This window comes from Enhydra lutris, unplaced genomic scaffold (assembly GCF_002288905.1).
Source record: "Enhydra lutris kenyoni isolate GAN:26980312 unplaced genomic scaffold, ASM228890v2 scaffoldscaffold3, whole genome shotgun sequence".
Taxonomy (NCBI): domain Eukaryota; kingdom Metazoa; phylum Chordata; class Mammalia; order Carnivora; family Mustelidae; genus Enhydra; species Enhydra lutris.
In genome coordinates this window covers 66,659,735-66,676,137 of record NW_019154087.1, presented here as the reverse complement: position 1 = coordinate 66,676,137, position 16,403 = coordinate 66,659,735, and the positions used below count along the sequence as shown (strand labels likewise).

General features: G+C 37.4%; 1 protein-coding gene across 2 annotated transcripts in view; it reads right to left on the bottom strand.

Moving 5' to 3' along the window:
• Positions 1-457: 457 nt before the first annotated feature.
• LOC111156940 (protein arginine methyltransferase 9) overlaps positions 458-16,403 on the bottom strand; it is a 38,700-nt gene continuing 22,754 nt past the window's right edge. For both annotated transcript variants that reach the window (XM_022518106.1, XM_022518114.1), the window contains 4 exons: positions 15,117-15,831; positions 5,941-6,094; positions 1,360-1,482; positions 458-1,059 (listed from right to left, as the gene is read on the bottom strand). In XM_022518106.1, the coding sequence (XP_022373814.1) occupies positions 844-1,059; positions 1,360-1,482; positions 5,941-6,094; positions 15,117-15,831 (1,208 nt within the window). In that variant the 3' untranslated portion in view covers positions 458-843. The remainder of the gene's footprint in view (positions 1,060-1,359; positions 1,483-5,940; positions 6,095-15,116; positions 15,832-16,403) is intronic.

The following is a 16,403-nucleotide window of genomic DNA, read 5'->3' as shown; positions in this document are numbered from 1 at the left end:
GTGGCTTCCTTACAAAGAGCACACAGTAAATACAAGGCACGATAGTCTTATTAATCTCCCTGTTGCAAGTCTTTAAAATCTGGGCCAATTATATATTTCTTACTATGCATTCAGACCAAAATTTTTAAAAAACACTGGTTTGGGTTTAGCTCTTTCTTGAATTTACAAGTTTTTTTTAAATTTTCTTTGCCAAAGTAGACCAGGAAAAATGCTGTCTCCTACAGATTTTACTTCATCCCTAACTTTTACTCTCTTAGATTTAGCGTATAGCTTAAATTCTTAATTGAAGTCTGCATTCTCAAAACACAAAACCCAAGGAGTTTCAGAAGTATAGTATTTAAGAGAAGCAGGCTTCAAATTTACAGGTAACCATAACCCTCAGTCTTTAATGGCAGCTGACTTTCTGATGTATCCCAATTAAGAAGTTTGGACTTAAAAAAACCAAGATGCCTTAAAAATTAAAAGTTTTGCTCTACTTACTGGCATAGGACAATGAAGATGGGACTCAGATCCCTTATCATTATAGCTATAGAGTGTAGACTAGAGTATTGAGCAAAACTGAAACCACTGTGAAGTATAACTAAGCAATAAAAACAAACTGCCAATTTGGAAAATCAGTGACAACCTTTTTGAGAAAGGAAGTCTGCAGCAATATCTCCGTAATAATGCTCCTCTTTAAGATCTTTTAAATATACTTTATTAATCAATTTTTAAAAATACTTGACCATTACAAGGAATTAAATCTTTATACCCCCATTTTATCATTACAATTCCACTACTAATTCAGACCAGAATTGTGTACTTGCTGCTCTACCTGGACAGTTTTCCTTAGAAAACTGCTCTTCATTGCTTTACTGTGATGCTGACACTGCTTTTGTGGTGCTGGACACTGAGTACTAATTCCTCTCCCATTTCCACCTGGATAGGATTCTCTAAAACAACTGCTGCTTGTTTCCAGTGGGAGGCTTCACCTGAAGTATCCAACCTAATCTCGTCATCAAGGTACATATGATACCAAAAGGGAATGGCAGTCACTTGTCCAGATTTACAAATGTGTACCTATGAAAATTAAGAAATCATGAAAATTTTATCAGAGTAAGTAGAGTAGACCTGGATAAGTAAGTATGTTTTTTTAGTCAATTTTAGCTCCAAATTTTATAAAGATTTAATCACCCAATTCAAATTAATACCAATCTACTATATTCACTAGTATTTACCCAAGCTCATTTTTAGATATTGTTTAGAAAAAAAGTAACATTTAAATTGTCAAAGAAAGTGGCAAATACTATTTTGTGTACATTAAGTATTACCTAGCTTAAGACAATTCTAAATATGAAAAAAATAATCATTTTGTATTACCTTCACTTCTCTGTTAGAGGTGTTCAAATATGGAGTCATTAAATCTAGTCTTAACAGTTCCACTGGCTTGCTTAAAGGTATACAGGGCAATGAGGACAGATCCAAAAATACGCGTATAGGTACCTAAAGAAAATACAAATTTTTCACTTTTACTCAATTCTTTTTGTGGCCATGTACCCTCTAGTGCTTACTTCATACTTGCATCAGTAGGATATAATGCTTTATACATCTAATACCTCATTTAATTCCCAGTTCTGTAAGGATGAACGAACCAAGGCTTAGTCAGGTTAAATACTTTCAATTATCTACAGATCTTGTCTTGGATGAACGCAAATTTTTACTAAAGCGAAATAGCTCTAAAAATTTTAAACCCAGGATGTGCTTATGTGTGAAAGATGAACTAATAAGCAAATAGTACAACTATTTGAGAAAATATGCCAAATTCAACCAAATAATTAATAGTGGATTTCACTTGGAAAATAAAGTTTATTTGTATAAAGCAATGGTTCTCAGCTTTGGCGGCCAAGTTAAAATCACCTGAAGAGGTTTTAAAAGCCCCCAACTGCTCAGGCCACATCTCCAATCAATCTGGAGTTGGGATCCAGGTATCAGTAGTTCTGGAAGTTCAGTCAAGGTTGAGAGCCACCACTATAATGTGTTCCATCAATTTTAGTATCAGTGGAACATTCCTACTAGCAACTTTTAGCCTCTTCATTTGAAATAAAAAGGGAACCTGGGTTTTTTTGTTGTTTTTTGTTTGTTTGTTTGTTTGTTTTTAATTTATTTGACAGAGATCACAGGTAGGCAGAGAGAGAGGAAGGAAAGCAGGCTCCTTGCTGAGCAGAGAGCCCGATGCGGGGATGGATCCCAGGACCCTGGGATCATGACCTGAGCCGAAAGCAAAGGCTTTAACCCACTGAGCCACCCAGGGGCCCCCGGGAACCTGTTTTGAAAGTACCCTCTTGGGGCGCCTGGGTGGCTCAGTGGGTTAAGCCTTTGCCTTCGGCTCAGGTCATGAGCCCAGGGTCCTGGGATCGAGCCCTGCATCGGGCTCTCTGCTCCACAGGGAGCCTGCTTCCCCCTCCCCCTCTGCCTGCCTCTCTGCCTACTTGTGATCTCTCTGTCAAATAAATAAATAAAATCTTTGCGGGAAAAAATGATTAAAAAAGAAAGAAAGAAAGTACCCTCTTTCGAGTAAAATATTAGAGCAACCGTGCATGGTGAAGCAGTGGACACAGATCTATCAACCTCTCCCCCTCGGCATCCTTGAAGGCATCCAACCTGACCTGCCATAACAACACAGCAGTTCCATGCCATTTCCAGGACTCACTGTCCTTTATCCTCGTTTGTATCAATCATCAGAAGAAGCTCTAGATTCCTGTTACCTCTCATCACATGCCCTCTAACCCTCATAGTCCGTCCTCACTCCTGTTTCTCAACCTAACCTCCTGGCCACTCCTGGTATCTGTGCTAATTCTTACATTTCCCATCTAAAGCTCATCGTTTCATGAATTCTCATGAGTTCAGTTCTTTCTACATAGCCCCAAGGTGATTCACTCGGGCTTTAAATATTATCTACCAATTCTTTTTTTCATCTATCAAATTTAAGTACCAAATTTTATTTCTAGCCTCAATCTTTCTCTGAATTATTATCCTACTGTTCAATGATCCCACAAATGCATGAACACAACCTGATCCTCATGCTATTTTCCCCATTTCAGTAGATGATAACTATTCTTCCAGGTGCTTTCGTACCCCACATCCTATCTACCACAACCTACCTTCCAATGTCTCTACAATCACAACACTTGGCACCACCTCCACACTCCTACCACTTCTTCTAGTCTAAGTCACTATCACCTCTCACCTGGATTACTGCCGTAATACCTTTGCCTGCTCTCACAAGTGGTTTACTTCTAACACAGCAACCACAATAACTTTCAAAACAAGATACACGGTGTCATTCCTCTGTTCAATACCTGACATGTGTCTCCCACCCTTTTCAGAGTAAAAGTCTTCATAGGACCAAAAGGCTGTACAAGATCTGGCTCCTAATACTTTTCTGTCTGCATCTTTTACCCGACCTGCTGTTTCTGAACACTCCAGTCATGCTCTTGCCGCAGGCCACTGCACTTTTTGGTCCTTTAACTTGTTTATGGTTTGCTTCCTTATTTCTTCAGTTCCCTGCTTAAATATCACTTACCCATGAGTCCTTTCCTTAGTCATCACCTATATAAAATAGTTTATCACATACCCCCATTCCCTATCTCATAACCTGCTTTATGTTCATAGCACTTTTAACCACCATCATTCTAATCTTTTTACTAGTTTATTATCTATCTCTTGTTTGTCAATCTGAACAGCTCCATGAGTGCAGGAACTTATCTCTTAGATTCACAGCTATATTCCCAAAACCTAAAGTAGCACAAATATGCTACACATTTCTTGAATGAATAAATTTCTGTTATTTTCTGTACAGTCCTCTTTGTGATTTCACTTTCCATGGTTTCAGTTACTAGTAATCAACCAAGGTCCAGAAGCAGACGATCCTCCTCCTGACAAACTGTCAAGTCAATAGTAACCTAACACTTACATCATTTCCCTCACATGATCTCATTAGGATACTAATGAGAGGATACAAGAGGCATTTTATCATCCCACGTCATCACAGAAGGGTGAATATGGTACAATAAGCTATTCTGAAAGAGACCACATCCCTGTAAGCTTTATTACAGTACATTATAATTCTTCTATTTTTAGTTATTGTTATCTCTTACTCTACCTAATTTATAAACTAAACTGTATCATAGGTATGTTTAGGAAAAAAACAGTATAGATAGGTTCAGTACTATCTATGGTTTTCACTGTGGGTCTTGGAAAGTATCCTCCATTAGATAAGGGAGGACTACTGTGTAGTTTTTCTTTTTTTTTTTAACACCTCTCATTTTGTTTCATTGGTTCACTCAGTTGTCTATGTAACAGATAATTCTCATATTAGAAGAGAGGAGACAATATCACCTAAGAAAATGAGTAAGTGGACCAGGAAATGTAAAACTACCAGGCAACCTGCCTCTTGAGATGAGTAGTCACAAGCGGAAGAGAGATCGAAGTCTGCATATTCACAGCTGCAGGGCTACTGGTGTAGAGAAGGCAGAAAGCTGGATTTAACCAAGGTAGGATTTTCCTAGGCCAGTACAAAAACTAAAGAGAAGGGATATATGAAAAGTATATAGACCATGGAATACACACTCTTAAGGAAGGGAGGAAATACAGTGAAATGATGGCAGGATCAAAATATCATAGATTCTGATGGAATCAAAGAATTATAGACACCAAAATCAAGAGGGAATAAGCTAGAAAGGAGATAGTGGTATTTCTGAACCACACAAACAACCAAAACTTCTTTTTTTTTTTTAATTGATTTATTTTTTAGTAATCTCTATGCCCTACATGTAGACTCTGAGATTAAGAGTCATACACTCCTCCAACCGAAATAGCCAGGTGCTCCTAAACTTCTGTCTTCTGATAAGTATATTCTCCTTATTAAACTCTCCAAAATCTGAGATTAAACAAACACTAAAATCTCAGCCAGCCGTAGGAAAAAAAGCATTTTCTCAAAAAACTTTTATTTGCTGAGCAAGTACTATTCACAGATCTAACTGTATATTCAAAGCCTTACTATGTATAGCCATTAGATAAAAATTTTAGATGTCACTTCTTTAAATATGTATCTACTTCCCCAAATTCTGCTTTGGCTTACATATCAGTATTCCATCTACTTCCTACCTCTGTCTTCAACCCCAAACCTCTTCCCTTAGACACTCCACCCACTCACACAATTTTAACTCACAAATTTGTATTCTGAGGCTAATGCCTCTGCCAGCACTAAATCTTGGGTCCTTGTTTCCCAAATAACAACTAACCCCTTTGCCTTGAGCTCCAGTTTCCTAGGTTTCTGCATTCCTACTCACAGCAGTCTGACTGTCTAGACATTAGCTGCTTACATCTATCACCTGCTAACCTGAGGTTTCAATGTAATTAAGGGTTCATGTTTAGAATGCCAGTCTTTCTCTGGCTGTTTCTGTTTTAGACAAGAAGCACCCTTTTTCCTAAGACTAAATCTAGGACCCTATTTTTCACTTGTAACAATGGTTCAGAGGAATATCTGTAGCCTTTTGTCAGTAGAAACAACAGACTTCCTTGGCTATTCTAATCTCTAGGTTGATTTTCACTCATAAATTCCTTTGCTCTGGGACACTGATTACCATCCTAATCCAGCTAAACACACTGTCTCAATAAAACTACAGAGAAAGCGGGGCGCCTGGGTGGCTCAGTGGGTTAAAGCCTCTGCCTTCAACTCGGGTCATGATCTCAGAGTCCTGGGATCGAGCCCCACATCGGGCTCTCTGCTCAGCAGGGAGCTTGCTTCCCCCTCTCTCTCTGCCTGCCTCTCTGCCTATTTGTGATCTCTCTCTCTCTCTGTCAAATAAATAAAATCTTTAAAAAAAAAAAAAAAAAACTACAGAGAAAGATAAGGTAGATGGGGGTAACAGCCACCTGGCTGAACTTATAAACACTTACCTGAAATTGATTAATAAAAGGTGCTATATTTAATCCAAGAGTACGTTCTGTTCCTTGAACAGCACTCTCTTCTACCAGTGTCTGTGATTCCACAAGCAACCCGAACATCAGCACATACTGAGGAAAGATCTTGCCTCCAGATTGTAGCAAACACCTAGAGAAGGAAAAATATTTTAAAAAGCGTCTTGATTCCCTACATTTTATAAATGCCAATAACTAAATCAGAATTAATTGGTGGGCTACAGATTGTACATAATCTAATAGACTTTATGTTATTTGGCTGGTAGTTCAGAGTGGTAAACCACTGAAAATAATTTCCCAAAAAGTCAAAGTGGCCACTGATCCATGAAAGAGAAAAACCACCAGTTGGCTGGATGGATAGGTCTTTAGATTTAGGAAGATCATCAATTGATATTAAAACTAGTGATTGAAAGTCTTATTAGGAAAAAGATATTACAAAGTCTCAAAGTATTGCCCATCCCCCAAATGACATACTCATTACAAAGGGAAACACAGCATTTTATTGTGGAAAAACTTGATAGATACAACTTAAACCAAGTGATCTAAATTATTACATCAACAATAATAATAAAGCAATACTATGTGCCTCGTAATGTGACAAGACTTGGGTAAGATTCCTCTCTAAAATGAATAATCCAAACCTAATTAAAAACAAAAAAATGGGGCGCCTGGGTGGCTCAGTGGGTTAAAGCCTCTGCCTTCAGCTCAGGTCATGATCCCAGAGTCCTGGGATCGAGCCCCACACCGGGCTCTCTGCTCAGCAGTGAGCCTGCTTCCTCCTTTCTCTCTCTCTGCCTGCCTCTCTGCCTACTTGTGATCTCTATCTGTCAAATAAATAAATAAATAAATCTTTTTTTAAAAAATGAGGAAGATGGGCGCCTGGGTGGCTCAGTGGGTTAAGCCGCTGCCTTCGGCTCAGGTCATGATCTCAGGGTCCTGGGATCGAGTCCCGCATCGGGCTCTCTGCTTGGCAGGGAGCCTGCTTCTCTCTCTCTCTCTCTCTCTGCCTGCCTCTCTGTCTACTTGTGATCTCTCTCTGTCAAATCAATAAATAAAATCTTTAAAAAAAAAAAAAATGAGGAAGATTCTAAAAAATAAATGGCCTACACTCTACAAAACCGTTTATGTCATGAAAAACTTAGGAACTGTTACAGAATTAAGGAGACTAAAGAGACAGGACAATTAAATGCAGTATGTGATCCTCAACTGGATTCTGAACCAGAAACAAAAAAAAGCTATAATGGATACTACTGCAACAAATGGTGAAGTCTGAGAAGGACTGTACACTAGACATAGGTATTATGGCCATCCTTCCTGATTTTGACAACTGTATGATGGTTATATAAATGAATATCCTTGTTCTTAGAAATATACACCAAAGTATTTCGGGGTAAGAGAACGTGATATCTGGAACTTATTCTAAATAGTTCAGAGAGGGGGCGCCTGGGTGGCTCAGTGGGTTGAAGCCTCTGCCTTCGGCTCAGGTCATGATCTTAGGGTGCTAGGATCGAGCCCCGCGTCGGGCTCTCTGCTCCCCGCTCTCTCTCTGCCTGCTTGTGATCTCTGTCTGTCAAATAAATAAATAAAATCTTTTAAAAAATATTAAATAGTTCAGAGAGAATAATAAAGCAAATGTGGCAAAAGAGTAACAATTTATGCATCTGGCTATAAGGTGAATGTTAAAAATTCTTTTTTGCTGCTGTTGTTAAAAGTTCTTTGTTATTCTTTAACTTCTCTGTAAGCCTGAAATTATTTCAAAACAAAAAGTTAAACACTGAAAGAAAAAAATGTAATTAAAAATCAAAATGTTCTAGTAAAGGACGTTAGGAAGAGTATTAGTAAAGTGTTAACAAAACCCATTCTCCTCCTACAACTGATCTTGGGTTCACCTTTTGATTCCCTAGAAATCCCATAAAGGAAGAATATCAGCCATCTTAGTGTGATCAGCAACACTGCTTAGGACAAAGATTTTTTTAATTGCCTCTTAGTAGGGAGAATGCATCTAGACTGAGAGAACCATGAACAAACTATAAGCACCTGATGGGAAGCTGTATCATCTTTCGGCTTCCCTCAGGGTGTTATCTTGCAACCAAGTTTCCCTATTGCTACACCTACAGGAGGTATTAGTTCCTATGTGAAGTTTAGGGCTCTTAAACCAAGGCAGCTCCCATGTCCACCTATACAGTCTTACTTCCTCACCCCTCAGCTATGAGAAGCATGAGGCAGTAAGTGGGTCTTCTACTACCATCAAATGAAGCAATTGGGAGAATACTTTAAAGGACTTTCAACCAAGTCATTATTTTCATTTGCCACATTTACAGTCACACATTAAATCCCTCATTTTTACTGAATATTCTAAGCTGGTTTCCACCTGAACTTCTAGGACAGGCTATTTATAGACAAATGGACTTCATATTATCGTATGTATCTTTCATAGTAAATTTTTCCTCTTAAATACACAGGATTAGTAAGGATCTATTTATAATAACACAAGGATAAGGTCTGGTTTTGCCAAGACATTTATCCTACAAGTTACTAAAATTTTATGCTATGTGGTTTCCCTTAATGGGTCATTAAAATCTTGACAAACTTATATAAAACACCCATTCCTCAAAACCACTTTGGCATTTCTGCTCTTAAATTAGTTTCAAATCATTAATTCTTCTGTCTTTTACTAAACTGATTCTCTCAACCATTTAAAAATACTGTATCTAAAATAAGAATGGCAAACTATAACAAGACATGACAACTAAATGCAATGCCGGACCCTTGATTAGAACCTAGATTGGGAAGAAGAAAAAGGAATATAGGATATTACTGGGACAGTAGGGGAAATTTTAATATAGACTATATATTAAACAATAGCATTTTATCAATGCTAAGTTTCCTGAGTGTGATTTTATTGTGATATGTGGGGAGGGAAGCCTTTGTTCTAAGGAGACACACACTAAATGTTGAAGTAAGAGTGAAGGTTATAAAGACAAAACAGCAGTCTTGTTTTCATTGTTGCAGTTTTTCTTAAGTTTGAAATTTTGAAGTATTTCAAGATAAAAAGTTGGTGGAAAAGTTTACAATACGTAAACAGACTGTTCTTGTAACAGCTCTCCCTAAGATTAGCCAGCTAATCAGAAGCCATGTCATAACCAGATCATTTGAGGAACACAGAATCAGCAAGGGAAGTTAGAGATGATTCCTAAATATAATGAGAGAAGTCATGATCCTAAATCAGGATAATCTCTCTTCAGTAAATATAAGTACATAATCATTTAAATTGTAATAAATCCTGTATATTACAGACTGGCCTAAAAAAGGATTCCATCCTGACCCCAATGCTTCGCTTATTTTCGTTACTGCTTTCCTATCAACTTCTAATATTTTAGGTAAATTCTAGTAGAAATTAATCTCTACAATTAGTAAAATTACATAGCTCTTAACAAAATTCCTATGTCTTTAGCAAACCAGATAAAAATTTATCTTCCAAAAAATTGAAGAAACCTGTTTTCCTCAAATGGATCAGGTTTAATTCTGAAAATTCATGTTACTAAATTTTTCTCAAGTTATTTGCTAATTGTGATCTGTTTAAATAGAACCAGATCAGGGGCTCCTGGGTGGCTCAGTGGGTTAAGGCTCTGCCTTCGGCTCAGGTCATGATCTCAGGGTCCTGGGATCAAGTTCCGCACTGGGCTCTCTGCTCAGCAGGGGACCTGCTTCCCTCTCTATTTCTGCCTGCCTCTCTGCCTACTTGGGATCTCCCTCTGTCAAATAAATAAATAAAATCTTTCAAATAAATAAATAAATAAATAGAAACAGATCTAATTTTCCTTTTAAGGGCACAAGATCTCAAATGACAGATAGCCACAGAGCTTTTATGCTGCTTGACTAATCCCCTCCACCCCCAAAAAAACACAAGAGGGTTACTGTACTATGAAATCTGCAAGCTGAAAAAGTACACAGGTTAAAAGTCAATCTTTTAACCATAAAAATCTATGGGAAAGAGGAAGGGAGGGCAATACATAAAATCATTTCAGAAAATCAGACCAAACAAAGTATCAAAATTTTACTTGCTGAACGTTAAAAAAGTTATAAAAGGCTAAATCAAGTACTAATGACTATGCCAGAGATAAATACTACAGAAAGGCAGTATATGAAAATTATTTTAAAAGGCTGTAGTCCTATTATTCTAATCTAAAATCTTTTACAAATCCTTAACTCAATATTACTGTCCTAACAGAAATGCTTCTCAGTTACGTTAGATAAAACAGTAATCGCCTTGCAACTATGCTTAGCTTTACTGACATTGTTTTGTTGTCACTTATGCCACTGGAGCTGCCAGACTCCTCAATGGAATCTTCTTCAAAGCCAAATAGCACTTCTAAACCATCTGTGCCTTCAGGGGTGAAAAAATACATTCCAACTCAAAAGTTTAACCATAAATGGCAAAAATTCTGAAGAGAAGAAATCCTTCAGTTTCTTCGTGATCCAACACAAGATGTTTTTAAATGGGTTTAAATTAAAAAAAAAAAAAGTACCAAAAAAAAGTTCTCCTGTGTTTTAATCTAGTATGACTAAACATTTTACAACGACTACGAAAGTAATTTAGAAACTACATACTGAAGTCTGCAAAATGACTCATTTTCTCTCGCTCTGCAGGGGGGGCGGTGGAGAGGGATGGTGTCTGGGAGGAGTTCCAGTAAGAGAGATCCCTTATCCCAGATATAATTTATTCTCCCAATCACTAATTGCATCCTCTTTCCCAGGCATGAGACCTCCTCTTTGTTAGAGCCTAAAGTAATAACAGCAAGCCTGTGTGAGAGTATCTGCATACCTCTATCCCCAGAATCAAGATAAGCCATGTAAGGAGGTTGTACAATAGCTTGGGCTAACGGAAAGAACCACTGGTTCCCCACTGTTCCTCAGGAGGTATTTGGAGGAGAGGAAAGAATACCGGTTAAAACAATGATGACAGGTGCTACTAGCATTTAGTGCCTAGAGATGCCAAACATCCTGCAATCTATAAGACAATCCTATATAAGAACTGTAAAAAAATTAAAAAATAAAAAAAAATAAAGAAAACAAAAACAAAAACAAAAACAAAAACAAAAAAAACTGTCCCATTCAAACTGCTAATAGGACTCCTCCCCCTACTAAGAAACACAGGGAAGAGCAGTTGGTAGCTTTACATAAGTTGTTTCGCACTATTATAACACAGAACACATTGTCTGCTAAATTGTTTTTATAACTTTTAAAAAATCCTTTAAAGGTTCCATTTAAATAAAATGTGACTGACTGAAAGCTTTCCCACTAAGATCAGAAACAAGACAAGGATACCCACTTTCACTACCTCCATTCAACATAGTCTCTGGAAGTCCTAAAGGAAGCAATCAGGCAAGAAAAATGAAGGTCATTGAAACTAAAAATGAAGAAGTAAAATTATCTCTGCTCATAGACAACATTATCATATATTTAGAAGCTCCTAAAGATTCCAAACAAAAATGTTAAAACTAATAAATTCAGCAAAGTTGCAGGATATAAAATCAACACACACAAATTAGTTGTATTTCTAAAACTAGCACGGACAATCCAAAAAAGGAAATTAAGAAAACAATCCCACTTATAATAGCATCAACTTAGGAATAAACTTAACCAAGCAGGTTAAAGAGTTATAAGCTGAAAACTACAGACATTGCTAGAAAGCACAAATAGGAGCAAATGCACAGCTCAGTCAGTTTAGCATCTGCCTTCGACTCAAGTCATGATTCTGGGGTCCTGGGATTGAGCCCCGTGTCAGACCCCCTGCTCAGTTAGGAGTCTGCTTGTCCTTCTCCTTCTGTGCCCCCCCATCCCACCTCCCCACTCCTGCGCGTACATGCACTCCCTCTTTCTCACATAAATAAATAGAATTTTTTTTTTTAAGTCATGAATAAACTGAAAGATATCCCACATTCAGGGACTGGAAGAAAATATTGTTAAAATGTAAATACTACTCAAAGTGAACTCTACAGATTTCATGTAATCCCTATCAAATCCCAACAGCATTTTTTACCGAAACAGAAAAATCGCCATCCTAAAATTCATATGGAATTTCAAGGGATCCAGAATAGTCAAAACAATCTTGAAAAAAACAAAAACAAAGTTGGAGGTTTTACACTTACCAATTTCAAAACTTTTACAAAGTACAGGGAAAATGACCATATAAGCAAAATGGTGAATAGGAAGCCTCCAACTCACCTCTCCCCAGAGACACTTAACAAAAACACACAGGCTAAACTGTTTCTGAGATATCTAGAAACCAGTTAGGAGGTTCCTATACCCCAGGCCAGTGCGCAGCCAGAAAGAACAACATGGAAAATGTATCACATTTACTTGCCATAGTCCCTTCCCCAAGCACATACAGCATAGCACAATCAAGAGAGAACTCCAAATTCCCTGCTTCTTGTTGGGAAGAAAAAAGATATATGCTCCAAAAAAATGTTGGAGCATATAGCTAACACTCTGACTTTGGGTGGGGGGCTGTCCAAGGTACTGATTTCTCTCTTGCATGAACCTAAGCAGCGACCAAAAAATGGGAGTCGGTTGGGATCTCTGATAGACAAAGGACATCACTTGGCTTGGTTAAGGAGCATAGGGTGTGCAGTACCATAGAGAGACATTAGGGTGAGCTCTAGTACCATGACTTGCCACAGCACCAAGGAAGCTGCAATACTGAAGTCGGAATTATGATTCAACCACACCCCTAGATACGTATGAAAAGAATTGAAAGCAGACTCTCAGAGAGATATATGAACACTCATATTCACGCACCATTATTGACTGGAGCTAAAAGGCAGAATAACTCAAATGTCCATCAACAGATGAATGGCTAATGAAACGGGCATCTTCATACAGTGGAATATTAGGCAGTTTTAAAAAAAGGAGGAAATCCTACTACCTGTTACAACATGGATGTACCTTAAGGATACTATGGTAAGTGAAATATACCAGTTACATAAGACAAATACCATATGATTCTACATATGAAGTATCTAAAGTACTCAAAAAAATAGAAACAGAAATTGGAAAGGTGGGTGCCACGGGCTTGCCAGGAAGGAGAATTAGTGTTTTGTGCTATAGTTTTAGTTTTCAAAAATGAAAAAGTTCTACAGATCTGTTGTACAATAATGTGAATAAACCTTAGTACTACTAAACTGTATGCTTAAAAATGGTTATGATTTTTAAACATTTTTAATGGTCAATCATTAAATGATTTTTAATGGTTATGATGGTTTTATGATTTTTCCACCTAGGAATGCCTTGGTGGCTCCGTCAATTAAGTATCTGCCTTTGGTTCAGGTCCTGGGATTAAGCCTCCTGCATCTGGTTCCCTGCTCAGTGGGGAGTCTGCTTTTCCCTCTTCCTCTGCCCCCCTACCATGTTCTCTCTAATGAATAAATAAAATATTGTTTTAAAATGGTTAAGATGATAAATTTAATGTTGTTTTTTTTACCACCACGACAAAAAAAAAGGCTTAGCTGCTTAAAAACACACTTATTATAAAGCTTATTATAAAGAATAGGATGGTAGTGGCATAAAGACCAGATATGTAGATCAATGAAATGGAACTAAAGACTTCAGAAATAAATTTTTACATATATGGTAAAACGGTTTTTGCCAAGGCTGTCAAGACCATTCAACGTGAGGGGCACCTGGGTGGCTCAGTCGGTTAAGCGACTGCCTTTGGCTCAGGTCATGATCCCAGGCCCCTGGGATCGAGCCCCACATCCGGCTCCCTGCTCGGTGGAGAGCCTGCTTCTCCTTCTCCCTGCCTGCCCCTCTGCTTACTTGTGCCCTCGCTCTCGCTCTCTCTGTCAAATAAATAAATAAAATCTTTAAAAAAAAAAAAAAAAGACTATTCAATGTGGAATGGATGTCTTTTCTACTAATATGATAACCATACGCAAAAGACTGAAGCTGGGCCCTAACTGTATGCCATATACAAAAATTAAATCAAAATGGATCAAAGATCTAAATATAAGACCTAAAACTATAAACACCCTTAAAAGAAAACATAGGAGAATAGCTTTAGACCATAGCATTTGACAATAATTTCTTGGAAATGACACCAAAAACAGGCAACAAAAGTAAAACAAAAAACAAAGTGGACTGTATCAATAAATTAAATTTCTGCATATCAAAAGATACTCTCAATAAAAAGGCAACCAACCCACAGAATGGGAGAAAATATTTGTCAATTATCTGATAAGATATTAATATCCAGATACACAGAAAATTCCTAAAACTCAATTAAAAAAAACATCTGACTCAAAAATTGACAAAGAACCTTTAGAGACATTTTTCCAAAGAAGATATACAAATGGCCAATAGGCACTCAGATCTGAGCAGCACAACTAAAGAACTTTGAAGCTTAGTTGAATTTGCTTTCAGTATTAAATATGGGGTCAATTTTTGCCTCCACCAACCAACACTGAAGGGAAAATACCTTGGAAAGAAAACTGTATTATAAAATAAAGATTTTAAGACCTAAGAGAACTGGGACTTGTTTATAAGAAGCACTTTGCTCTACCAATATACCATCAAATGTGTATTATATGTTTCTTAAAGGTATTTTTTAAGATTTTATTTATTTATTTGAGAGATAGAAACAAAGATAATGACAGAGACAGCTAGAGAGAGCATGAGATGGAAGAAGAGGGAGAAGCCAGCTCCCCACTGAGCAAGGAGCCCAACCTGGAACTCGATCCCAGAACCCCAGGATCATGACCTGAGCCAAAGGCAGACACTTTACTGACTGAGCCACCCAGGTGCCCCATTTAAGATATTTCTTATATCATAAAGATGAGATTTGATTTTTTCCTTATTTACCCTGAATATCTTTTCTGTTCTTACAAACCTCTACTTAATTCTCTATACTATATACAGGCAGTCCAATCCCAAAGCAGGCTCTCTTCTTGACACCTATAGAGAAGGTGTTCCTTTAGATGAAAAAAAATGAGTACTGACATGCACACAAAGAGAAAGGGATAATGTCACATATCCTGAAAAGCAATGTTTAAGGAACATACATGATCATGACTCACTTGTACAACTATGCCATTAAAGAATAAAAGAATTTACATGAATTTAAGCTCAAAAACCAAAAGTTGTATTTTGTGTTTTACCTGGATATTGCTGCTTTTTCCATTATTTCCTGCTGAATGAGCCCAGATGGCTCAATGACATCCAATATAATTATACTCCACAACTTGTCTGATTTTGGCCTTTGCAACACAGAAGATTCATCTTCCACATGCCTTAACCAAAACTCAAGTGTTTCTTTAGGAAAGTGATTGGCTTCAGATATGAGGTCCAGAGTGATACGATGCTGGTCTTTTTCCACAGAACTGTAAGGTTTAACCCGCCCAAGTGTGCCAGCAATTATGGGCAGAATAGAGAAGCCTTCAGACACATCTAACACATAGAAAGGTTCAGGGATGATCTCTTGAGAATTACTCTCTTCACTTCCACAGCTCATCTCATTCTGACACTGAGTGTCCATGGCCTGACACAGTTTCTCTTGAGTCAACGAAGACAATACTTTTCTCATTGCCATTTTAAAGCCTTCATGATAGACGTTGTTATTAAGCAAAGCAATTTCTGTGGATTCCAATATACATGTCTGCTCTACAGCATCTGGTTTACTGGTCTGAAGGTTAGCCAGGGCACTACAGAGTTCAGCCTCACTTCCTAAAGTGAGCAAGTCTTTATTTTTGGTAAAATTTTTTCCAGTATCCACTTCACATTCTGGACCACAAACACTGATATTCTGGATTCTTAAGTAACAATCTTGACAAGACACTTCCATCATCACATGGTCCCCACGTTTTATCCGGTAGTCTCCATAAAATAGTAAGAAAGAAAAAAATTGTAATTGATGAATATATTTATAAGTCTGAGGATCATACAAACTCTCCCACCCTCCCCTATTCTGAAATCACTACAGGAAAGATTACATCCATTGATTTAATAGAATTAAGTGAATTAATTTATTCATTTCCTACAAAAGCCAGGAAAAATCCCTCCAGCTTTCTTAGCCAAAAACTTAAATTTGAAGACAATTAACTTATAGCATAATAGAGAGATTAGATTCAAGATCTCTACTATTAGACCCCAACTACTAGTACTACAGTGCTTTTAGTGCAATCACTAGCTATCATCATCTCCATATTAGGGGGTGGGGGAAGGGTTCCAGGGGACTCTTAATCTTCTTCAGTAATGAAGCCAACAATAACAAAAATAAATGAAAGGGGTCAATAACCAAACCCTCACCTTAGCTTAAAGGGATATTCTTTTCTCTAAGAAATTTCCAGAAGAACAAGGCAGGATTTAATAGAATATATTTCTAACTGGAAGTATTTAGACACTTGAATGTTTAAGAATTTAATAATATAAGGAAGGATTTAAGTCCT